This window comes from Podarcis cretensis (genome assembly GCF_951804945.1).
Source record: "Podarcis cretensis genome assembly, chromosome: 15".
NCBI classification, from domain to species: Eukaryota; Metazoa; Chordata; class Lepidosauria; order Squamata; family Lacertidae; genus Podarcis; species Podarcis cretensis.
This window is the reverse complement of record NC_137185.1, coordinates 34,917,520-34,937,101: the sequence shown is the minus strand read 5'-3', so window position 1 is coordinate 34,937,101 and position 19,582 is coordinate 34,917,520. Positions and strand designations below refer to the sequence as shown.

The 19,582-nt window shown below is 45.4% G+C and overlaps 1 protein-coding gene across 4 annotated transcripts in view; it reads right to left on the bottom strand.

Annotated features, from left to right (window-relative positions):
- DBNL (drebrin like) overlaps nucleotides 1-19,014 on the bottom strand; it is a 41,193-nt gene extending 22,179 nt beyond the window's left edge. The window contains exons 1-5 of one of the 4 annotated variants that reach the window (XM_079955099.1): nucleotides 18,822-19,014; nucleotides 10,210-10,265; nucleotides 6,028-6,140; nucleotides 3,766-3,840; nucleotides 1,095-1,241 (exon numbers count right to left, since the gene is read on the bottom strand). In XM_079955099.1, the coding sequence (XP_079811225.1) occupies nucleotides 1,095-1,241; nucleotides 3,766-3,840; nucleotides 6,028-6,140; nucleotides 10,210-10,265; nucleotides 18,822-18,904 (474 nt within the window). In that variant the 5' untranslated portion in view covers nucleotides 18,905-19,014. The remainder of the gene's footprint in view (nucleotides 1-1,094; nucleotides 1,242-3,765; nucleotides 3,841-6,027; nucleotides 6,141-10,209; nucleotides 10,266-18,821) is intronic. The other 3 variants (XM_079955100.1, XM_079955097.1, XM_079955098.1) reach the window with 3 other exon arrangements.
- Nucleotides 19,015-19,582: the final 568 nt, after the last annotated feature.

Below are 19,582 nucleotides of genomic sequence, written 5' to 3'. Positions count from 1 at the left end.
GTGCCCCGCAAGACGAACGCCTTGGAAGACGAAAAACTCGCTAGACGAAGGAGTTTTTCGTTTTCTTAGACGCTTCGCAAGATGCATCTCCCTATGGGCTTGCTTCGCAAAACGAAGCTTGCCCCGCAAGCTCCAAGGATAGCGGGGAAGCGCAGCGCGCCTTCCCCTCTCTCCCCGGACCCCTTTTGAACCAAGGACCCCTTTTGAACCAAGCGATCTTCTCCCCTCCGCCCCTTGCTTCAAAAGAGGGGACAGAGGGGAAGGCGCGCGGCGCTTCCCCTCTGTCCCTGGAGATTGCGGGGCAGGCAACGGGGAGAAGCAATCTTCTCCCCACCGCCCCTTGCTTTAAACAGGTCCGGGGACAGAGGGGAAGGCGCGTGGCGCTTCCCCTCTGTCCCCGGACGGTCTCCATAGGAACGCATTGATTGATTTTCAATGCATTCCTATGGGAAACCGTGCTTCGCAAGATGAAAAACTCGCAAGAAGAAAAAACTTGCGGAACGAATTAATTTCGTCTTGCGAGGCACCACTGTATATGGTTCTTTTTTTTGTCACTTACACTAACAAATCAGTTGCTTCATTTAAACCTCCTGCAACAAATGCTACCTTAGGGATTTCTTTATGTACTGGCTTTATGGTGGAATGGCTATTCTTCACTTTCAGTTTGTTGTTTTTGCATGCTTACTGAAACCATTTTTTTTAAAAATGAAAGCATTGTTTTTGAAGACTCCATCCTTGCAAAGAGCTCTTCCCTATGCCTGCTCTCCCTGGGACACCTTCCTTGGAACCTGGAACAGAAGAGGTGGGCCTTCCAGAGGCACAGTGAAGCCCCAGATTCCCCAATTATTATTTTTTAAACAGACGAAATCTAATCCCTTGTCTCTTCACAACACAAGCTCCTAAGTTAAAGCTCCAAGACAAGCTGCTTCTGTGAAGCAACACACGCCATACAAACTATTAGCCTTCGGTGTAGCGAATTTATTTTAGCTCAAGTGCCAACAAAAAGTTCTCAGCAGCCCAACCAGTCCATTCACCACAATGTTCCTCCTCCTGTATGCCACAACCAATGCTACCAAGAGCTCAGAGCAACTCACCACTGGAGTCTGAGGACCTGCCTCCTGGAACTTGCTGCCCTCTTTATGAAAGTTGTAGTTTGCTCCCGAAGCCTTGGCCACTTTCTCTGTGATGGTTTCTGGCTCCACATCCTCATCAGCCCGAGCATTTATTGTCACATGAGCACCCTGAAATGAGATGCAGAGAAGGGAGAGCTAGAGGGCAGGAGAGCATCATCAGTCAATGCAAGACTAAATCCTGCTCTAGTGAAGGGCAATCTGGAATCTCTCTCTTTTCTGCCACAAAAGGACTCCCCCCCAAGGTGGCCTGCATAAAAACCATTTCACTAAGGTCGTTTCCATGCTCCCTCCCCCTCCAAAATGTATCTGAATGCTCTGAAGTGGTATTTCCTTCCCCATAAGCTCCAAGTTTTTGTTTTTGTTTTAAATAATATTTATTAAGGTTTTAAAGGTTACAAAAAGAAAAAGAAAACACACCAAATTAAACACAGACTTGAAACAAACAGAAAAATAGATACAATTAAACCAAAAAGAAAAAAAACCAAAAAGAAGAAAAAAATACAACGAACCTTCCCATAGCTTATCTTTCATTTGCTTGTTTCCTTGACCTCCTCACACCTCCCTTTTTTGTATTCTAGTTCGGTTAGCTATTTCAACAAATCCTTTCCATCCTTCCCAATTTTTATCCTAATACAATGTAACTTTACCTTCCCTCCTTTCATCCATTAACAATCTATTTTTACTTAATCCTTTATAATACTTCTGCTAAAGCCACATAACTTTATTCCAGCCTCCTTCTAACATTCCTTAATTTTACAATGTTTCTGTAAATAGACTTTAAATTTCTTCCAATCTTCTTCCACCGACTCTTCTCCCTGGTCTCGGATTCTACCAGTCACCCATAAGCTCCAAGTTTTTGTAGCTTTTCCGCTACTTTAATCTCATCTTGCATTCCTGACTTCTGGCAATAAGCAGTAACTCAGTTGCAAATTTCATAGTCTCCGCCACCCATATCCCCTAGGACTGCACTGTGCAGAGACTGGGGATGAGAAATCAGAAGGTTCCAGTTGTGCTTTAGGTGAGCTGCTGGGTGATGAAAGTAGGGCTGGGTGATATATTGCTATATTGTCCAAAACCGTTTGAAGTCCGTATCGTGATAACCGTTTCATAATTTTTGACATGGCAATTTATGTGTGTGCTGTGCAAAAATCACAATTTTTGAAAAAACACAAAGCCAGCCAGTGCTTCTCTCGACTCATGTAACCCCTGTTAACTCTACCGCCTCAGCTCACCCCTGCCTCCTGCAGGGGTAAGTGAATCACAAGAGCAGGAACTGGCAAAAATCATGATGCAGGAAAAACCGCAAAGCCAGCCAATGCAAATTGCGAGTTGTCTGTATGTAATGGTCTGAGAACCTCACTACATTCGAACCTATTTCCTACAAATGTCAATCTTGCGCACATACGTATTTGGAGGTATTGTGGTCCTGAGCTGTTTAAGGCTTTATAGGTCAAAACCAGCACTTCGAATTGGGTCTGGAAACTAATTGGAAGCCAGTGCAGACGGGCCAAGATTGGTGTCAAATGCTCAAACCATCTTGCCCCGCCTGGCCACCGAATTGTGCACCGGCTGAAGTTTCTGAATAATCTTTGGAGCCAGCCCCATGCAGTAATCTAACCTAGAGGTTACCAGAGCATAAGACAATGGGAGTTAGGGGCGCAACTGGGCTCAGACATATAAATTACTAAAACCATTAGTCTAATCCACTCCTGCTGCGAGGAGAAAAATCCGTAAGGATAAATCCTGCCCTACCCCAAGTGCTTTGTATGTGGGTCAGGAAATAAAAACAGATGAATACAAGAAAAGGTTCAAGGAGCCCAAACTGTGTGGATGTGATAATGAGGAAATATATGAAGGATTGCTGTCCTGCAGGAAGGGTGTTCACTTTGGTATGGCTTGATATTGCTCACTGCTTACTGAATGGCTTCTGACTGGTTAGTGGCTATTTCAAGTTGCAAGAGCAGTGCTGCCAGGTCAGATTAAAGTTCCATCTAGTTTTGTTGCTGGGGGCCAATTAGGTTTCAGGACTAGCACCGTCTGTCTGGCAGCTGCCTATTCCCTACTGCTTGATTTCTAATAGGGAATTACAGAGCAGCATTAAGTCTCCAGTGTTCTTCCCCACCCCAAAAGCGACTCATAGGAGATCACCCCACAAAACCTCCTACCACTCGGGGAGCACAGAGGTCGACACACCCCAAACTCCTGATACAACTTGACCACAGAGCCATTTACAGTGGTGCCCCGCAAGACGAATGCCTCGCAAGACGGAAAACCCGCTAGACGAAAGGGTTTTCCGTTTTGGAGGTGCTTCGCAAAACGAATTTCCTATGGGCTTGCTTCGCAAGACGAAAATGTCTTGCGAGTTCCTGCGGGTTTTTTTTTCCTTTCCCCCCCTTTTTCTAAGCCGCTAAGCCGCTTATCTGCTTATCCGATAAGCCGATAAGCCACGAATAGCGCTAATAGCGCTAATCCGATAAGCCGTCAATGGGCTTGCTTCGCAAGACGAAAAAACCGCTAGACGAAGAGACTCGCGGAACGGATTAATTTCGTCTTGCGAGGCACCACTGTATATGGGAGGGCATTCAGCTGAAAGAAAAGACGATGATGGAAAATAAAACAGAAGATTAAATACCTTTAGGAAGTTTGCTACAGAGCTGACATGGTTGGCGCAGGCTCCCTTTCTCACATCATTAACGCCTTCACCAAACTATGAAAAGAAAACATGAGGAGCTTAAGTGGGGAGTAGGGACACACACCACATATCAAGGGTTATTTACTTTACTCCAACAGAGTTGCCAACTGGCAACTGAAGATGGGAGGAGGAAAGGAACACTTTGAACACACATGGAGACAGACCTGGGTAACAGCTGGATTTTATATTTCCAGAGAGCTTTTTTGGGGTGGGGGGAGCTGCTGATAAATCATTTTATGTTCCTTCTTCTCCGCAGGTCTTGGTGTAAACCGAAACCAGAATATCATCTAACAGAGCCTCCTTTCCATGACTCTTGTGCCTCTTGTGCCATTCCATCTTGAGTCCATGACCGGATGCAAATGCCATAGCTTCAACAGCAGGCATGGTTTTCTTCACCTCCATCCTGCTTGGTTTATCATCTAGCACTATGTTTCCCCAAGTACTGCAGCTGAGATTGACACCCTGGAGTCTATGGGACTGCGAATAAAGACCATAGGGTCAAAAAGGGCCTGGGGTAGAAAGGAAGTTTGCAAGATACAGTGCAAAAAATTAATGAGAAACGCGAGCCTCAGAAATAAAGAATGTGCTCATGTACAAAGAGCTCCCCTCTTGCCAATGAGGAACCTCTGAACTTAATGATTCTGTAATACAACAGTTTTCTCAGAGCATGCTGCTTTACTGAAAAAAAATGTATACTGGTGCACTTTTACTTTTATATTTTAGTTGTACTTTATTTTTTTCAAGTTATGACTCTTAGCAATGGTGATTTATCATAGAATCATAGAGTTGGAAGAGACCACAAGGGCCATCGAGTCCAACCCCCTGCCAAGCAGGAAACGAAATGATGGTTAATAAATGATTTATGGTTAATAAATGTTGATTATAGATTGATATTTCTTGGCATCATTTCATCTATGCTCCTAAGAATTTGGTTTGGGGTTGATGATAACTTTATAAACTGATTAAGGGGTCCATGAACTGAGAAGCTTGGGAAACCGTGAACTAGGAAGTCTGAAAACTCTTTTGCGACCTTTTGGCTGGCCTAATAAGCCGTTGTCCTAGTATAGACATTGAAGTTTGACCAAAATAGAATTACTGAAGGGACTGGATTCCAATGGCACTTCTCTACAAACTGTTTATGTTAACTATTCTAAGAGAGCCATTTGTCATTAGAAGATCCAGCTCCTCGACTGTAGACCAGGAAGAATGGGGTGAAAAGGATGCACAGCAGTCTGAACTAGGAGGCAAAAAAGGTGGAAAGTTTGCAAGGCCTGAATTCTAAATATCACTAAATTCTCAGATTAAAACGTTAATGGAACAGTTTTAGTTAATAATTTCTGCCATTCTAAATGTTAACCTAAACATCCCAATTATCAAAATAAGTAAACTGAAAAAAACCCTAGTTTATGACATCATCTACACATTTCATATTAATGTGTTTTTTCCAGAGAAGTCTTAGTGGTAGTGGCTGGTGGTTTCCATAAGGCTGATCATGCTTCCTACAACTTTTGCCCCACTTTCTGCTATCTTGTTTTCCTTCTAGTCAGCTGTTTGCTCTTTCACCGAAGTTTCCTTAACATTTGTGCAGAGAATTTGCAGCAGCTTTGCAAGGCCCCGCTTGGCAATATAAAATGAATGCTTATATTTTAAATTCTCTCTCTCTATATATATAGTGACTGCGATTAAAACATTTGATTTTATACATCTTTGTTAAGAAAGTTAAAATAGGACTAACATCACAGATAATTTTGCACAGGATTGCAGCCCCAGTGTTGGTGGCCTTTTCGTCAATGAGGCAAATGCTGGGGGCTCTCTCTTCCCCTTGCACACGGAGATTAGCCATTTCCAGTTCCCTATTTGTGGCAAGCCATAGAACAATGTTTCACACAAGCAAGCACACTTGCCTCCAGAAGACCAAACATTCATTTGCAGGCAGGCACAAAAAAAGAAAGTCTGTCTGGACAATCTGCAAACAACTGTCACAAACTATGATTGGTACTGATCTCTCTGCATGAGGGAAAAGAGGAAAGACCCTGAATTAGGGTTGCACTTGAACAGCTGCATTGGTATGTGTGATACAGCTGGGATCTAGGTGTTGGATTTTCCAACACTGGTGCTTTACTGTGAAAGGGCTTCATCTTTTTCATAACGAAGGATACATCCCCTAACTTCCATAGCCAAACGGAACCATATTCTACATACCCAATTGATGAGCACATATTTAGGCAAGCCGGAGTTCGGATCTTTCACTCTGCAGAAAGCATACATCACTTTCCCACTATTGAGCTCTTCCACCATCTCCTCCAGGCCACCATCTGTATAGTATTGTTTGACAAGAAGAATAACAGGTAGAAGTCAAAGCAACCGATTAACTTTGTCAACAAAACCCGGTAAGCAAGGACAGGACAAAGATTAAATCACACTGCACAAGAGGTAACATCCATTAGCTCAAAGTGTTTATAAAGGAAGGGGCTGAAATACAATGTCACACATTAAGAGTGCTCATAACAGTACTTGCATTGGTGCAGTGAAATGCGTGGCTTCTTTCTTCTTTTGCTGTGAAAAGCTGGTCCCCATGCAGCTCACAAAACCACCCTCACTGAAGCTTTCCACACTCCATTCAGTTTCAAAACGCTTGATATGCAGCATTTAGAGTGTCTTCTATTCAAGAAAGCCCAAGTCTAAAGCCCACTGGATACACAGAACTAGTTCCATGGTTATTTGGAGCCTAGCCTTTGTTTATATAAACCTACTAACACAATTGGCCTTCTACAACACGCAGAGGTAATGTAGCAGACAAAATGCTGGGATTTGGACATGGGAAACTCTGCTGCAAATCCCTGTTCAATTACAAACCTCACTGGAAGATACCAAAAATAAACCAGTCTCTCTCAGCCTAATCTACCTCACACGGCTGAGAATGTAAGGCTCATTCTTTTACAGCAGAAAGGGCAATCAACACCGGACATTGCTGCCGCAACGCAGAAACAATGCAAATGACCACAGATGATTGACAGGGGGTGTAGGTGATGTCACCATATTGACAAGCGGGCATGGCTGAGCAAAAAACTGCCTTATGGGTCACAATGGACTCCCTGCCAGGCCAGACTGTCACATAAATTTGATAGAACAATGGTACAGTGGTGCCCCGCAAGACGAATGCCTCGCAAGACGGAAAACCCACTAGATGAAAGGGTTTTCCGTTTTGGAGGTGCTTCGCAAAACAAATTTCCTATGGGCTTGCTTCGCAAGACGGAAATGTCTTGCGAGTTCCTGCGGGGTCCCCCCCCCCTTTTTCTAAGCCGCTAAGCCGCTTATCTGCTTATCCGATAAGCCGATAAGCCACTAAAAGCCGCTAATAGCGCTAATCCGCTAAGCCGTCAATGGGCTTGCTTCGCAAGACGAAAAAACCACTAGACGAAGAGACTCGTGGAACGGATTAATTTCGTCTTGCGAGGCACCACTGTATTAGGAATCGTAAATTATGTTGTTTCTTTAGCTCTTTTCAGCATACAATTAAAACAAAAGATAACAGAGTCATTCTCTCCTATGGATTTCTACCAGAATAATAAGCCAATATGAAAGCTGCTGTCAGAAGAGCAAATACAAATTCCACGCTAACCAAAGGAACATTGTTGGTAAATTGAACCACCGAGGAAGGACGGAACATCCGTCTAGAAATATTACTCCGCCATAAAATATTCAGGAAGCACATTAGCTGAAAGCATGAAGACATTTAGGACCCTGCTGTTTTCCCAGAATTCTTGCAGAGAATGCTTGAGGAACTCAGTTCAGAAGCAGAATCTAACAGTTATAGATACTTTGGAGGTTGGGCAAAACACTACAATCCAGAACATAGTTAAGGACATGCTTCAGGAGGTGCAGGATCTTACTCTTTTACTACCAACACCACCCTGTTCAGCACTAAGCATGTCAGTTCTCACCACTAACAAAAAGTTTACAGCAAGAAAGCACACCTTCTACCTATTTGGATGGTTTCTATTATTTGTGCATTCACTTTTTCTCAGAACCTGGAGTGTGTGCATTTTTAAGGACTTTGGGCAGAGCTCAGCAGAAGCAAGTCTCACCATATTCAATAGGACTTAATGCCAGTTTAAGTGATCTCAGGAGTTGAACCCTTGGGGAAGCACAGGGTGAAGGCAGACATTTTTAAATATGGCAGAAACACACATTCTGTGCCCTGAACAGCAACTACACTGAACAAAGCAAAAACATGTTCTGTTGACATACCCCACACTTCAGAATCCAAGTCTATCCACTCACAATTTGCCCCTGCAATTTTGCTGCTGCAACAATTTCAAAGGCAAAGTTCACTTTTCCACGAAGTGCTACTCCTTAAGACCTCATCATCAGATATGCTACCTTTTATTTGAGAAACTTTTTAATTTTACAGTAACAGGTTCCTCTTAAAGCTGTTTTCTTCTGACAGTCACATATTTTAATTCCCTTCTGTAGGAACCAGTCATCTCAAAACACAGGTCAAATTTGAAGAAACTAACTTCTCAGGCCTAGACCACAGCTGAACTTTAATTCTTTCTCACCCATCAAATCCCCCCCCCAAAAAAAGCTGCTTTCCTTTTTAATAATATAATAATAATAATAATTTATTATTTATACCCCGCCCATCTGGCTGAGTTTCCCCAGCCACTCTGGGCGGCTCCCAATCAGTGTTAAAAACAATATAGCATTACATATTAAAAACTTCCCTGAACAGGGCTGCCTTAAGATGTCTTCTGAATGTCAGGTAATTCTTTATCTCTTTATCTCTTTATCTCTTTTTCTATAGCTGAAGGAGAAGAGGTTTTATATGAGCTGTCTTCAACATGGAGCTTCTCCTTTTCTACTGCCTTCCTATTTAGATTTCCAGGAACTGTGGTCTCTGCCCTTCATAGCTACAGAAGGAAAATTGCTTCTGTCCTTGAAGCTTTATAAATAAAACAGTCACTAATGAAGAAATTGCACCTTCCATCATTCTATTTCCCACACACCTATTAAAAGCGCAAGAAAGACTGGTCTCAGTCTTTTTTTTTTAACTGGAACCATTATTTTATTTTTTTATTGGAACCATCAAGAGTTATTGCCTTGAAAGCATTATTCTGACTTGGTTCAGACATAACCAAAACATGGCTTAACCCTAACCATAGTTTAGAATCCACATCATGGCTTGAAAACACTGCGCAAATTGTGATTTAGAAATGTGTTTGCTTTTGGTTCCCCTGTCTACTCAGAAGTAAGTCCCACTAAATACAATGGGGCTTACTAAGTACAGATAGGTTTGCAGCCTTACTCTCTTCTAAACTTGTATTTTAACCAATTGAAAGGCAGCTAACTTTTAACTTTAACCAGTTGTATATAGCATTAACTCTCCCATGACTATAATATTTACAATAAATGATATAAACTACAATAATACATAATGCGGGGGGGGGGCTGAATGCTCGTAAGTATGCCACAACTTGCAAACCAAGGCTGAACCAACTGGATTTGCTAGCTGATCACAAACCATAGATTACCAATTCATAAATCATGGCAAAACAGATAGGCTTCATTAACCCCCACTACTGTATGTAATTCATGCCACGGGGCATAAGTATTGGGAAGAAAAGTGAAAATTTCACCAGTAACAGAAATGTTTTGCCTTTTGACATTTACACCATTTTGAAAATAGATCTCATCACGGTGAGATGCAAAAATATATCCTAAGCCTGCCTCACTTTTACTTTAAGGTTTCTTTGCAGGCATTGCTGAAAAATGAGTGAGCTTGCCAAGGAGTTAAGTTGTTTGAAATTGCCATTTTGTACAGAATTCCTCACATACTGCATTTAATCTTAAGTCAGGCATTCTGCCTAGTAGTTAACTTTCTTCCTCTGGAGTTTCTGTTTCAGACACTGAAGCACACACAAAAGGTTTAATTTATTTTCAAAATGGCCATGTAAACTATTAACCTCACCGCTTCACTTCCACATTGTATTGAAAACACGCTCGAGATATAATGTCTTGCTTCCTTTCCCTTGACAGAGTGGAGGTGTCGCTCACTTTGCCTCCCACGCTTCATTTTACTAAACACTTCTCAGAATCCTGCTTGTTTCTGAATGAGCAAAAACAGGCAAAACACTCAAGAAACTGGTCTTTTCATGGTGCATGCAGAAAAGGGAGATGCTTTTAGAACAATGTCAAGAGAGATAAGACTAACTGGGCCACGGGGCAAGTTGCATTTGAGTAACAGAAGGCAGCCTGTCAAGCAGACACTCCTCTAGAAATAAATGCAATCTTCTTTATAAACACGGGAACACAGACAAGCACAAAAATAAAATCCCCAGGCCACTTATATAGTAAAAAGTACACTTCTCAAAATGCACTCACCTCCTGTCCCAGCCACTCTCAGGTCATTGCTGTTACCTTCATAGGTAAAAAGAGCCCTGAAAACAACAAGGCAAAGGATGAGATTAAAGGGATCTGCTTAACACAGGATAACATTTCATGCATCTGATGAAGAGGATTCCACTCCATGAAAGCTCATGAAAATAAATAAATTTATTTTGTCTTTAAGGTTCTGGAAAAGCACTGCATTCAATTACATACTCATTATCACCACATCTCAAGTTGATCCCTGGTTTCAGACCTATTCCAGTTGTGGATCTGCAACTCCTCGCATCATTTCCACTACTCCCATCACCTCTCTGCCTCATAATTTATTACCTCCTCCTGACAAACACCCACTTCTCCAGTACTGCCACAGCCACAGTTACCTTGAACACCATTTGGTAGAAAGATGGAGTGCAAATTAAATACATGATGAAGATGATGATAAATAATTTCATGTCCAGTATTATTACTGTATCTCCTCGCCATGTGTAATTCCCAACAAAACTTTTATGCCACCCATCCCGTGTAGTTACTAGGGTGGGGGAGGTTCTGAACTGCCTGCCACAGCAGCTTTGGACATCTATAGGCCAATGTACAGTGGTGCCTCGCAAGACAAAAAGAATCCATTCCGCGAGTCTCTTCGTCTAGCGGTTTTTTCGTCTTGCGAAGCAAGCCCATTGACAGCTTAGCGGATTAGCGCTATTAGCCGTTTAGCGGCTTTAGTGGCTTTTCGGCTTAGCGGCTTAGAAAAAGGGGGGGAAAGGGGAAAAAACCCGCAGGAACTCGCAAGACATTTTCGTCTTGCGAAGCAAGCCCATAGGAAATTCGTTTTGCGAAGCACCTCCAAAACGGAAAACCCTTTCGTCTAGCGGGTTTTCCGTCTTGCGAGGCATTCGTCTTGTGGGGCACCACTGTATAACCTGTTGCCAATTTTCACTTGCAGGCTTACTCTTGCACCCCAACACATGGATGTCATGGTCAGGGAAACATCCCACTCTATAGCTACAAGATGCTCCCATGTAGGACTTGCACATTTTCTGACAGGATTCGTGTGCTCTCAATAGCTGCATTGCAGGCAAAGGTTCAAAGGGTAAAGTGCCACACACTTCATTTCTTGCTGCTGTGCAGCTCTTTTTTTAAAAAAATAATATTTATTGCTTTTAAAAGGAAAGAAGACAGAAGAGAAATAACAAAAGAAAAAAAAGACAATGCAATACAATATATAAACAATACAAAACACAACCTAAACCCATTAAACTAAACACATTAAACTAAACTAAACCAAACCCACTCCCTAATCCTAACCCTAAATAAAACAAAACAAAAACAATTTAAAAAAATACATCCCCCCTTTTCGATACTTTTTCTTTCATTCCCTTGTTTCCTCGACCTCCTCTCACCTCCCTTTTTGTATTCCACTTCTATTAGTTATTTCAGCAAATCCTTTTCATCTTTCTCTATTCTCTATCATATTATAAATAACATATTTTTTAACCTTATTTTAACATTAAAACTAAAATACTTATATAATCATAACTCCTTATAACATTTCTGCTAAATCCATAAAATATCAATCCACCATTTTTCTATCACTCATTAATTTTGCAATGTTTCTATATATAAACTTTAAATTTTCCAATCTTCTTCCATCAACTCCTCTCCCTGGTTTCAGATTCTGCCAGTCCTTTCTGTCAATTCCATATAGTCCATCAACCTGGAGATCTTTTCCAGGTCCCTTCTGCAGATCTTATTCATATTCTTTAATGCTAGAGAGCAAATCTCGAGAAAACTCCATCCTAACAATACTTTTATTCCTTCTGGACAGTTCAGCCAAATTTCCATAGTTGAAGCTAGGGTCTATAAAATGTTTCAGGACGTATTTCAAGATTCCTCCAAATCCAAAGGCCCCCAAAACTTCAATCTCCTCCAAATCCAAGTCCATGTCCCAAAAGTCAATTAATCCCTGGATAGAGAGATCTTTCCAACTTTCCTTCTTCAGTTTAAACCGGGATCCAATCCTCAAAATCTGGCTTTTTCTAGATTCAATCATAAAAGGCCTCAATTTATAGTCCTCAATTTGCTTCTGTAAAATTAAGGATCCCGGTTGTGTTGTTTTAGGTTCAAAAACAACAACTTTCTCCTTTTCCTCCACCATTTGTTCTGCCAAAGTAGGTTCCTGTGCCAGGTCCTGAATTATTTCTGTGTTGGTGCTCGCTTTTTGTCTCAAATTAGTCACTTTCTGTTCCAAATTATCAATTTTAAAAGTCATGTCATCCGTCTTTTTATGAAGCTCTTCCAGCGAATAGTTTATCTTACATAATGCAATCACAATAACTTCTCCTATCAACATTTTGAATGGTCCAAGGTCAATCCCTGGTTCTCAGAATGCTTATCTTGCAGCTGGAGACCTCCAGTTCCAGTTACACTCCTATAACAGTTTCAAAAGCTCCCTCTAGAGGGAAACAGTCTCCACTTGTATCAGTTCTTTCAAGCACAACTCAAGCAATAAACATAGTTTCGATTTTCAGTTACTTTTTCCTCCGTTTTAAATGCAGAAGAGGACAATGGAAACAGTTTCTTACTCTTATTTTAGCTACCTGTCAAATCCGTTCTGTCAATAAACTTTCCCGAAACGTCATCTGGCAGCTCGTTCCCAGGTTCAGAGCTGTGGTAATTTGATTTTCCCCTCACTCCTGCAGGCTTACTAAGTTCAAAATTTTCCCCCTCTTCACCTGCTTCCAAGGGGAGTTTTGTATTTTTAACCGATGGAGATTTAATCCTTTGTCAAAAGCTTTCAAAGACTTTAGCTTGTAACGTCTTTGCTTCAGTCTATTTACAAAAGCGGAAGGCGGACTTCCTGTTTATGACCTTCCCGCTTCGGCGCCAAATTAAGGTATTTAAAGATCCAATTTTCCGTTCTACTCACGGATAGTTGTTTAAAATCCAATTGTCCACAGGAAAAAGTCAGCGCTCTCCAGCAACAATGCGGCTTCACTCCGTGAAAGAAGCAGTTGATTCAAAGCACTGCGCCACTCACCCCACGTCGCTCCGGATCCCCAAAACAGGGTTTCCCCGCGAGTAGGGGAGGCGCAAAAGGTGCCAGCCGAATCCCAGGTTCACAAGCTTCTCCCGCTTGTGATTTCAATGGGTCTCCGCCTTCGCCGTGGCGGTCAGACCTTGTTTTTCACGGAGTAAGTTCCTCCCGATTGGAGGAGCTCCGCCATTGTCGGAGGTGCCAACCCGGAAGCCCGCTGCTGTGCAGCTCTTAAAGGCACTCATACACTAATGGAAGAGAAGTAACAGCTACCTTCCCATGAGGCTCAAGCGATCTGACCTTTCCCAGTCCTGCATCCTGTGTTACTGAACACATTACACCAGACAATCTACCTCAGAAGTTACTTGGTTTGTCAGCAGGTCCCTCTCCACCACAAACAAACATTAAAAAATGTGCAGAGAACATGCTTTTGTTTGCATGTGTTTTTTTGTTTTTGTTTTTGCTTAGATTTATATTGTTTGCAAATAATTCTCAGACAGCAACGGACTGTATGCTTATATGCACATGACGTTATCAATTCTCAGCCATAATTCAACTGCAACTGTGCTGCGCTGCAATTTATATTAAAACACAGAGCAAGTCCCTTTAGAAACCCAACTGCGCATGACAGAAGCCTCAAGGAGGGCTAGAAAAAGATGGAATTCTAATCTTGAACAGCAGAAATCCTCTGCATTGCTGACTTGGAACAGCCTCAAGGGGCTTGTTTCCATACCTCATACTGTTCTGCAACCGCAAGTAAAATAGAATTGCCTTTTGTCCAGCCACATTGCATTGTGGCACAGCCTCAACCCAAGTCTTCACCTGCTTCATAGGTAAGGTAGCTTAGGTAAAGGTAAATGGACCCCTGACCATTAGGTCCAGTTGTGACCGACTTTGGGGTTGCGGTGCTCATCTCGCTTTATTGGCAAAGGGAGCCGGCGTACAGCTTCCGGGTCATGTGGCCAGCATGACCAAGCCGCTTCTGGCGAACCAGGGCAGCGCATGGAAACGCCATTTACCTTCCCGCCGGAGCGGTATGTATTTATCTACTTGCACTTTATGTGCTTTCGAACTGCTAGGTTGGCAGGAGCAAGGACCAAGCAACGGGAGCTCACCCAGCTGCGGGGATTCGAACCACTGACCTTCTGATCAGCAAGTCCTAGGCTCTCTTAGCACTTAGTTTCACACAAATGGTCCATCCAGTCCAGCATCCTGCTCTCACAGTGGCCAATCAGATCCTGCTAGAAAACCAGCAAACAGGACCTGAGCACAAGATTACTCTGCCTCTCTGTGGTTTCCAGCAACTGGCATTAGTGCCTCTGGCACTAGCCTTCATGGCTGCTAGCCTTCATGGCTAGTAGCCACAGATAGCCTTACCCTCCATGAATTTACCCAACCAACTTTGAAAGCCATCCAAGTTGAATGTCATCACTGCCTCTTGTAGCTTAACTATGCACTGCATCAAAAAGTACCGTATTTTTTGCACCATAACACTCACTTTTTCCTCCGAGAAAGTAAGGGGAAATGTCTGTGTGTGTTATGGAGGAAATGCCTACGGGTGGCATGCCTACGGATTTTCCTCCTCTAAAAACTACGTTTGTGTTATGGTCGGGTGCGTGTTATAGAGCGAAAAATACGGTACTTTAAAAAAAATAGCTGTCCTGAATCTTCCAACATTCAGCTTCATTGCATGTCCGTGAGTTCTAATGATATTAGAGAAAAACTTTTCTCTTTCCACTTCCTCAGTGCCATGCATAATTTTAAAGACTTCCATCATGTCAGTTCTTGCTAGCCTTTTCTCTAATCTAAAATGTCCCAGATGCTGCAACCTTTCCTCATAGGGAGTTGCTCCACCCCCTTGAACATTTGGGTTGCCCTTTTCTGAACCTTTTTCCAACTATCCACTCTGAGGTGAGGCGATCAGAACAGAACACAGTACTGTATTGTATTCCAAATGCTGTCATACCATAGATTTGCACTGTATCAGCAGTTTTATTTCCAATTCCTTTCCTAGTGATCCCTAGCATAGAATTTGCCTTTTTTCATTAGGGCAACATTTTCACAGAGCTCTCCACAATATCCCCAAGGTCTCATTCCTGGTCAGTCATCACCAGCTGAGATCCCATAAACATATATGTGAAATTAAGATTTTCTTTTTCCGTTCACTAACTCAGTGTTAGAAACTCAGATACATAAGCTAGGCCTCAAATACCTCCTTAAACCAGGGGTACAGTTGCCAAAACAGTTGTCTAGTTGCCATTTGGGGGCCAGATGGCTCAAAAGTCGTATTTTTAACTTGGTCACATCTTCACTTGGTCACAAGTGGCCAATTTTGGACACTGCTCAGCTTGGAGAAACCCTTTTGAAGATCTTCACAATCTCTTTTTGCTTTAACAGCCCTGAACAAATCAGTATCATCAACAAACTTGACCGCCTCACTGCTCACCCACTTTCTACATCTCTCCATTCAGAGAAGTGTCCATTTATTCCTACTCTCTGGTTCTGGCTACTTAACCAATTCTTGATCTACAAACAGACCTCTCTTCTTATTCCACGAATTCTAAGCTTACTCAGTAGCCTTTGGGGAAGTACGTTGTCGAAAGCTCTTGGAAAGTCCAAATACACTATTCTCAAAGCTATCAACTCTTTCTATATGCTTGGTAACATTCACAAATAACTCTAGTAAGTCGAAGAGACAGGACTTGCTCTTACCAAAGCCATGCTGGTTCTGCTTCAGTAAAGCTTGTTCTTCTATATGCTTGCTTATTTTATCTTGAGCAAAACTTTTTGCTAGCTTCCCCAGGACAGATGTTAAGCTAACTGGCCTGTAATTTCCAGGGTCCCCCGGTTCATAGTTGTTGTTTTTAACTCGAGTTTCACTGGCCACTTTCCAGCCCTCAGGTATAGAGGCTGACCCAAGGGGCAAGTTACTTTGTTAGAAGATCAGCAATTGAATAATGCACCCTAAGAACAAGGTCAACTGCAGATTTTGAGGGGTGGGGCATCAGTGGGCACCTATACTGTACTTGAATGTCCCTCTCCTTTGTCACTCTCACCACTGCTTTGGCATTTGCTCACCATCTCCCTCTAGGCCTAATCCTCCAAATACTCCAAAGAGTAGAGTACCTGGAAAGGACTGATTAAAAGGCAGGGATAATTAAGGAGGAGAAACAGGTGCAGACAGCTATGGACTTTGTAGATGCAAGGCAAGGCACCCTCCGGGTATGCGAGCCACATGCTCCTCACTTTCTCTCTCCCCTATTTCTGTGCAAATCTGCATCTCCCCACAGCCTCAGGCAACATCCACCCCATCTTCTAGCCTATCACCACGTGCTACAGCATCTCTTGGGCTTGCCGACCAGAAGGTTGGCAATTCGAATCCCCGTGATGCTCCCGTTGCTTTGTCCCAGGCTCCTGCCAACCTAGCAGTTCAAAAGCACACCAGTGCAAATTGATAAATAGGTACCGCTGCAGAAGGAAGGTGAACGGCGTTTCCGTGCACTCTGGTTTCATTCACGGTGTTCTGTTGCGCCAGAAGCGGTTTACTCCTGCTGGCCACATGACCTGGAAAGCTGTCTGTGGACAAACGTTGGCTCCCTCAGCCTGATAGTGAGATGAGCGTCACAACCCCATAGTCGCCTTTAACCAGACATAACTGTCCAGGGGTCCTTTACCTTTAGCATCTCTGGAGTTTTCACACAGGTCAAGCCCTGGCCAGCTCCTCACCCATTCTAGGAAGGACAACCATCCACAAACCAATCCCTGTGAAGGCTAAGCCCTTCCCCACTGCCCCACCCCACTCCAAAGGCACAAGCCCATGTGTCTCTCTTGCCCCACCCCACACCCTGCAACCCATAGCTGTCAACGTTTCCCTTTTTTAAAAAAGGGAAATTCCCTTAGTCCGAATAGGATTCCTCACAAGAAAAGGGAAATGTTGACAGCTATGCTGCAACCTCCCTGCAGCACCCACAATGCCATGCCACACTATAGTATTGTTCCATCTTCTCTTTGAAGGGGGTGTTGTTGTTGTTGTGTTCCCACCCCCACAATTGAGCGGTGTATAATTTTCACGAAATAAGTAACAGATATGCCAGCTCCCTTCTGTGCATAATTGCACACACACCCAACCCCCCCCCAAACGAACAACCACCACGATCTTGCACGATCTTACCTTCCTCTCTCCTTCTCCCACCACGCCCTTCCTGGTGTGCAGAGTTGCACCCAACTCCTCCCCGCACCCACAGCCCGAGGCTCGCGTTGCCCGGCCCCACGCCGTGGATGCCAGGGGTGCCACAGCTTGAAACCGCGATCGTGGGTGCCAGGGGGCGTTGGGTGCCGTGCAGCGCCGGAATGTGTGGGTGCCCGGGCACTCAGAGCACCCAAAGGCTGAGGCTCACGTTACCCGGCCCCACGCCGTGGATGCCAGGGGTGCCACAGCTTGAAACCGCAATCGTGGGTGCCAGGGGGCGTTGGGTGCCGTGCAGCGCCGGAATGTGTGGGTGCCCGGGCACTCAGAGCACCCAAAGGCTGAGGCTCACGTTACCCGGCCCCACGCCGTGGATGCCAGGGGTGCCACAGCTTGAAACCGCAATCGTGGGTGCCAGGGGGCGTTGGGTGCCGTGCAGCGCCGGAATGTGTGGGTGCCCGGGCACTCAGAGCACCCAAAGGCTGAGGCTCACGTTACCCGGCCCCACGCCGTGGATGCCAGGGGTGCCACAGCTTGAAACCGCAATCGTGGGTGCCAGGGGGCGTTGGGTGCCGTGCAGCGCCGGAATGTGTGGGTGCCCGGGCACTCAGAGCACCCAAAGGCTGAGGCTCACGTTACCCGGCCCCACGCCGTGGATGCCAGGGGTGCCACAGCTTGAAACCGCAATCGTGGGTGCCAGGGGGCGTTGGGTGCCGTGCAGCGCCGGAATGTGTGGGTGCCCGGGCACTCAGAGCACCCAAAGGCTGAGGCTCACGTCACCTGGCCCCACGCCGTGGATGCCAGGGGTGCCACAGCTTGAAACCGCAATCGTGGGTGCCAGGGGGCGTTGGGTGCCGTGCAGCGCCGGAATGTGTGGGTGCCCGGGCACTCAGAGCACCCAAAGGCTGAGGCTCACGTCACCCGGCCCCACGCCGTGGATGCCAGGGGTGCCACACCTTGAAACCGCGATCGTGGGTGCCAGGGGGCGCCGGAATGTGTGGGTGCTCGGCCCCCCCAGAGCCCCAAACCTAGTCAGCCCCACGTGCATGGGGCCCTGGCGCCGAAAAGTGTGGGTGCCCGGCCCCTTGTGTGGGTGCAGCGCTCCAAGGAGCCGCAACCTGGGCAGCCCACCTGAAGCCCACACTTGCCTCTCTCTGCCCCAGACACCCCCCCCCCGAAGCCAACAACAGCCACCCCGTTTCCCGTGCGCCCCATCCTCCCGCCTCCCCCCCCCCAGGGCCGCCATCCCCCTGCGCGCCGGAGCCTCCCTGCCAGCCCCCCGCCGCCTCGCAGGCCCGGCGCCAAGGAGCGAGCCAGCCCTGCCGCCAGCCCAGCGCCGGGCGGGGCGCAGCCGGCGAGGGTCCCCGGCGAAGGGAAGGGGCGACTCACCAGTCCGTGGGGCTGGCCGACGCCACCACCTGCCCGTAGGCCTCCTGCAGCGCCGGCCCGTTCCGGCTCAGGTTCAGCGCCATGAGGAAAGAGGAGCCGCCGCCGCCTCCCTTCGCTCTCCTCAGCCGCTGCTGGCTCAGCCTCGGCCGGCTTCCGGCTCCGCCTGGCCTGGCGCTCGGAAAAGGGAGACCTGCCGCCGCCGCCGCCGCCGCCGCCGCCTCAGTGGGGCGGGGACGGCCCAGGAGGCGGGCGGGTTGGCGCCGCCTCGTTGCCGGCTTTAGCGCGCCGCCTAGAGCTCCCAGGGTGGTGGGGAGACCTACATTATTCCAATTTGTGTTTTTTGTTTTTTTAATGCAAATTTATTAAAGTTTTTTAAATACAAATGCGTAAATATTAAACAACATTGTTGTTGTTGTTTAGTCGTTTAGTCGTGTCCGACTCTTCGTGACCCCATGGACCAGAGCACGCCAGGCATTCCTGTCTTCCACTGCCCCCCCGCAATTTGGTCAGACTCATGTTTGTAGCTTCAAGAACACTATCCAACCATCTCGTCTTCTGTCGCCCCCTTCTCCTTGTGCCCTCCATCTTTCCCAACATCAGGGTCTTCTCCAGGGAGTCTTCTCTTCTCATGAGGTGGCCAAAGTCTTGGAGCCTCAGCTTCACAATCTGTCCTTCCAGTGAGCACTCAGGGCTGATTTCCTTCAGAATGGAGAGGTTTGATCTTCTTGCAGTCCATGGGACTCTCAAGAGTCTCCTCCAGC